We start from the raw sequence: 2,749 nt of genomic DNA on the forward strand, positions 1-2,749 counted from the left end.
ATTAGCAAACTCATGAACCATTCAAGTAGAGATCCATTGACTCTTTTTGAATTTAAGTATGGGGTTTAGGCAATGCATTATATTAGATATCATTTTGGATTCAACTGCGTTAAGTAAGTCATTAGCGTATGACCATTTCCATGAGAGGTAGTGACTAATTTCTCATGATTTTTGAATAGTTCACTTAGCACTCATTGCATCGGATGCTCAAAGAAGTGGGATTGAAGCTATTGAAATGAATCACATAGCATCAATCATCACTTCCAGAGCTTGCACCCAATAACCAAAACTTCTGAGGAGATCACCCATCCCAAAATTCCTCCAGCTCAAACGCGCTTAGGCACAGTCACCAGAAAAAATATTCTTTTGACAAAGCACTGACGCGAAACTCACACCATAACTCACACCATATTTCATATTCTCCCGCTTCATTCAACTTCCACATGCGAATAAAATCAGCATCCCGTCTATCCACTAGCATGAAATGCCCATCATATTCAGCAAAATCTTCTGGATAAATCATGCGCCATCCCTGGGGCACTGGGATTTCTGTCCAGATTCCGTCAGCAATATTAAAGGCTGCAATGAAGATACGGGAATCCAGCGTGACAGCCGCCCAGTAAAATTTTCCTTGACAAAAAATACCCTTACCAAAAGGACAGAGATGATCTGGGACCATGGTGGAATGTTGAGTCCACGCGTTGGATTCTGAATCATAAATACACATCTCCATCATTCTTCTATTAACACCTTGCAATTGGTGGTTTAACAAAGAAAAACCTAGAAGGACAGTGCAACGCCTTGTGGAAGAGTCGAAAACCATTCCATTGAAGTGGTTGAAGTGGTCGAAGTGGCAGGCAGGTATAGGAGGACGAGGTAGGTGTCTCCAATTGGTGGTACCAGGAATTCCTATGGAAAGAGCCCACGGATCCCCTCGTTCATGACAACACACGATGTTCTTGCAACTATTCAAAACGATGCAATTGAGCAAAGGCACTTTGTAAATGTGTGAACCAGTACTGCATCCTTCTATAACCCAAAATTCTCCGTCATCTTTGGTATCCCAATGGATCTGAATCAGAAACCCCGGGGTGCAACAAAGCGACCATTTTGGAACAAGCCCTTCGAAGGCATCACGAGAAGACAGTAGATCTTTCCACTGTTTGCACACAGCCCTCATTTTGCCCAGAACCCTAATGGGAAGCTTCGCTAAAATCATATGCAACAACACCTCTGGGAGCCTTTGCCAGATTTCTGCTTCCATTGTTAAAATATTTCTTTCTCCAGCGAAAAAAATCTCAGGCCCTTCCCAGCTCTCCACTAAAAAAACAAATAAATCTCAGACCCTTCACAGCTCTCCGCGAAAAAATAAATCTCAGGCCCTCCACAGCTCTCCTCAGTGCGCTCCACTTTTAGGATCCAGCCCTCCCGCACGAGTTATATAAAACCATACAAGTCCACAAAACGATCCCCTGATATAACGGTCCGCCCGCTCTTTACGGCATAAATTATAAAAAGTAATCTAGCTTTATTTGTTTGGTGAAATAATCTTTGAAGTGTGAGCTGGATTTCTGGTCTTTGACCATTGTTGATAATATCTGGTCTTTTACCATTGTTGATAATATATATATTGAAAGTAATTTTCAAATCGATAATCGGATTGGTTTTTTATTAATTTTACACCGATTCCAATTGTTATTATTATTATAATATGAGATAAACGTATGCTAGCACTTTGACACCAATTCTAAGTGTTTTTATTATAATTTTAGGTAAGATGCCCATGTCCATGCCCCTAAGTAATAGGGGAATTTGAATATGTCACTTTGCATTCATATTCGTTTTAATTTTTTTCAAGAGGTTATTAAGTGAGTTTTTCGAAAGGTAATTTGTTTTTAAAGTTAATAGTTTTTTAAATTAGTTATTAATATATTAGTGTAGTTATATAAATTAAAGGTAAGGTATTTTTTTATAAGTTTTAATTAAAATTTAGTAGATATTTTTTAAAAATTGAGTTTAAGATGTTTAATTTACAAAATAGTGGTTTTTCAAGGTGTTGAATTTAATTAAGCATTCAAAAATGTATATTAAAAACCAAAAAATCACAATCTTGCTTGAAATTGTATTGCTCAATTCCCTTGAAAAGGACTATTTTGTCTATAACTTAGACTATGCCTAAATTAAATAGTTGGTTTTTAACTATGGAGATTCACCCTCCACTTTACTATGAAATTTGTTAACTTATAAATAGATTTTCTTACAATACCATGCACCAATACCATAACTTATCAACGCTACATGTCCATAAAACCATAGCTCATTTTACAATCAAAATATTCTATATAAATTTTATTTTAATTTAATTTTACAACCTTTTTTATTTATGTATTCAAACTTATGCGATCCAAAAATTTCTCTTATGTGATTTCTACAGAAAGACTTTGCTTAACCTTTTTATAATTACATTGAAACACAAAATAAAATACTATTTTTGAGCTAAATCTCAACCATTTATCCGAGTAAAATATTTCTATGGAATGTCCATAGAACTTAAATCCGTACCATCTATCTATTAATTATTTATAATTAAATTAAAATTTAATAATCAATATTCCAAAATAGACACGCTTAGATATATAATTATTTTATTGAATACCAAGTCTCTTCCAAATAAATCATGTCAATTTTTTAGGATAACGGTTTAGAACCATTTAAAATAAAACTAATAATTTAAAATTATAATTAATAA

The 2,749-nt window shown here is 34.5% G+C and overlaps 1 protein-coding gene across 1 annotated transcript; it reads right to left on the bottom strand.

Moving 5' to 3' along the window:
- Positions 1-346: 346 nt before the first annotated feature.
- Positions 347-1,264, bottom strand: LOC149256265 (F-box protein At5g49610-like). The gene has a single exon (XM_089455286.1). It carries the CDS (start codon positions 1,262-1,264, stop codon positions 347-349), a length of 918 nt encoding a protein of 305 aa, XP_089311412.1.
- Positions 1,265-2,749: the final 1,485 nt, after the last annotated feature.

The sequence above is a fragment of the Pinus tabuliformis genome, chromosome 7 (assembly GCF_031772625.1).
Source record: "Pinus tabuliformis cultivar Carrire ecotype Pingquan chromosome 7, CPIR1, whole genome shotgun sequence".
In the NCBI taxonomy this organism is placed as follows: Eukaryota; Viridiplantae; Streptophyta; class Pinopsida; order Pinales; family Pinaceae; genus Pinus; species Pinus tabuliformis.

Excerpts from the sequence above, each read along its gene's own strand:
- LOC149256265 (XM_089455286.1), bottom strand. The coding sequence starts at position 1,264 with ATGGAAGCAGAAATCTGGCAAAGGCTCCCAGAGGTGTTGTTGCATATG.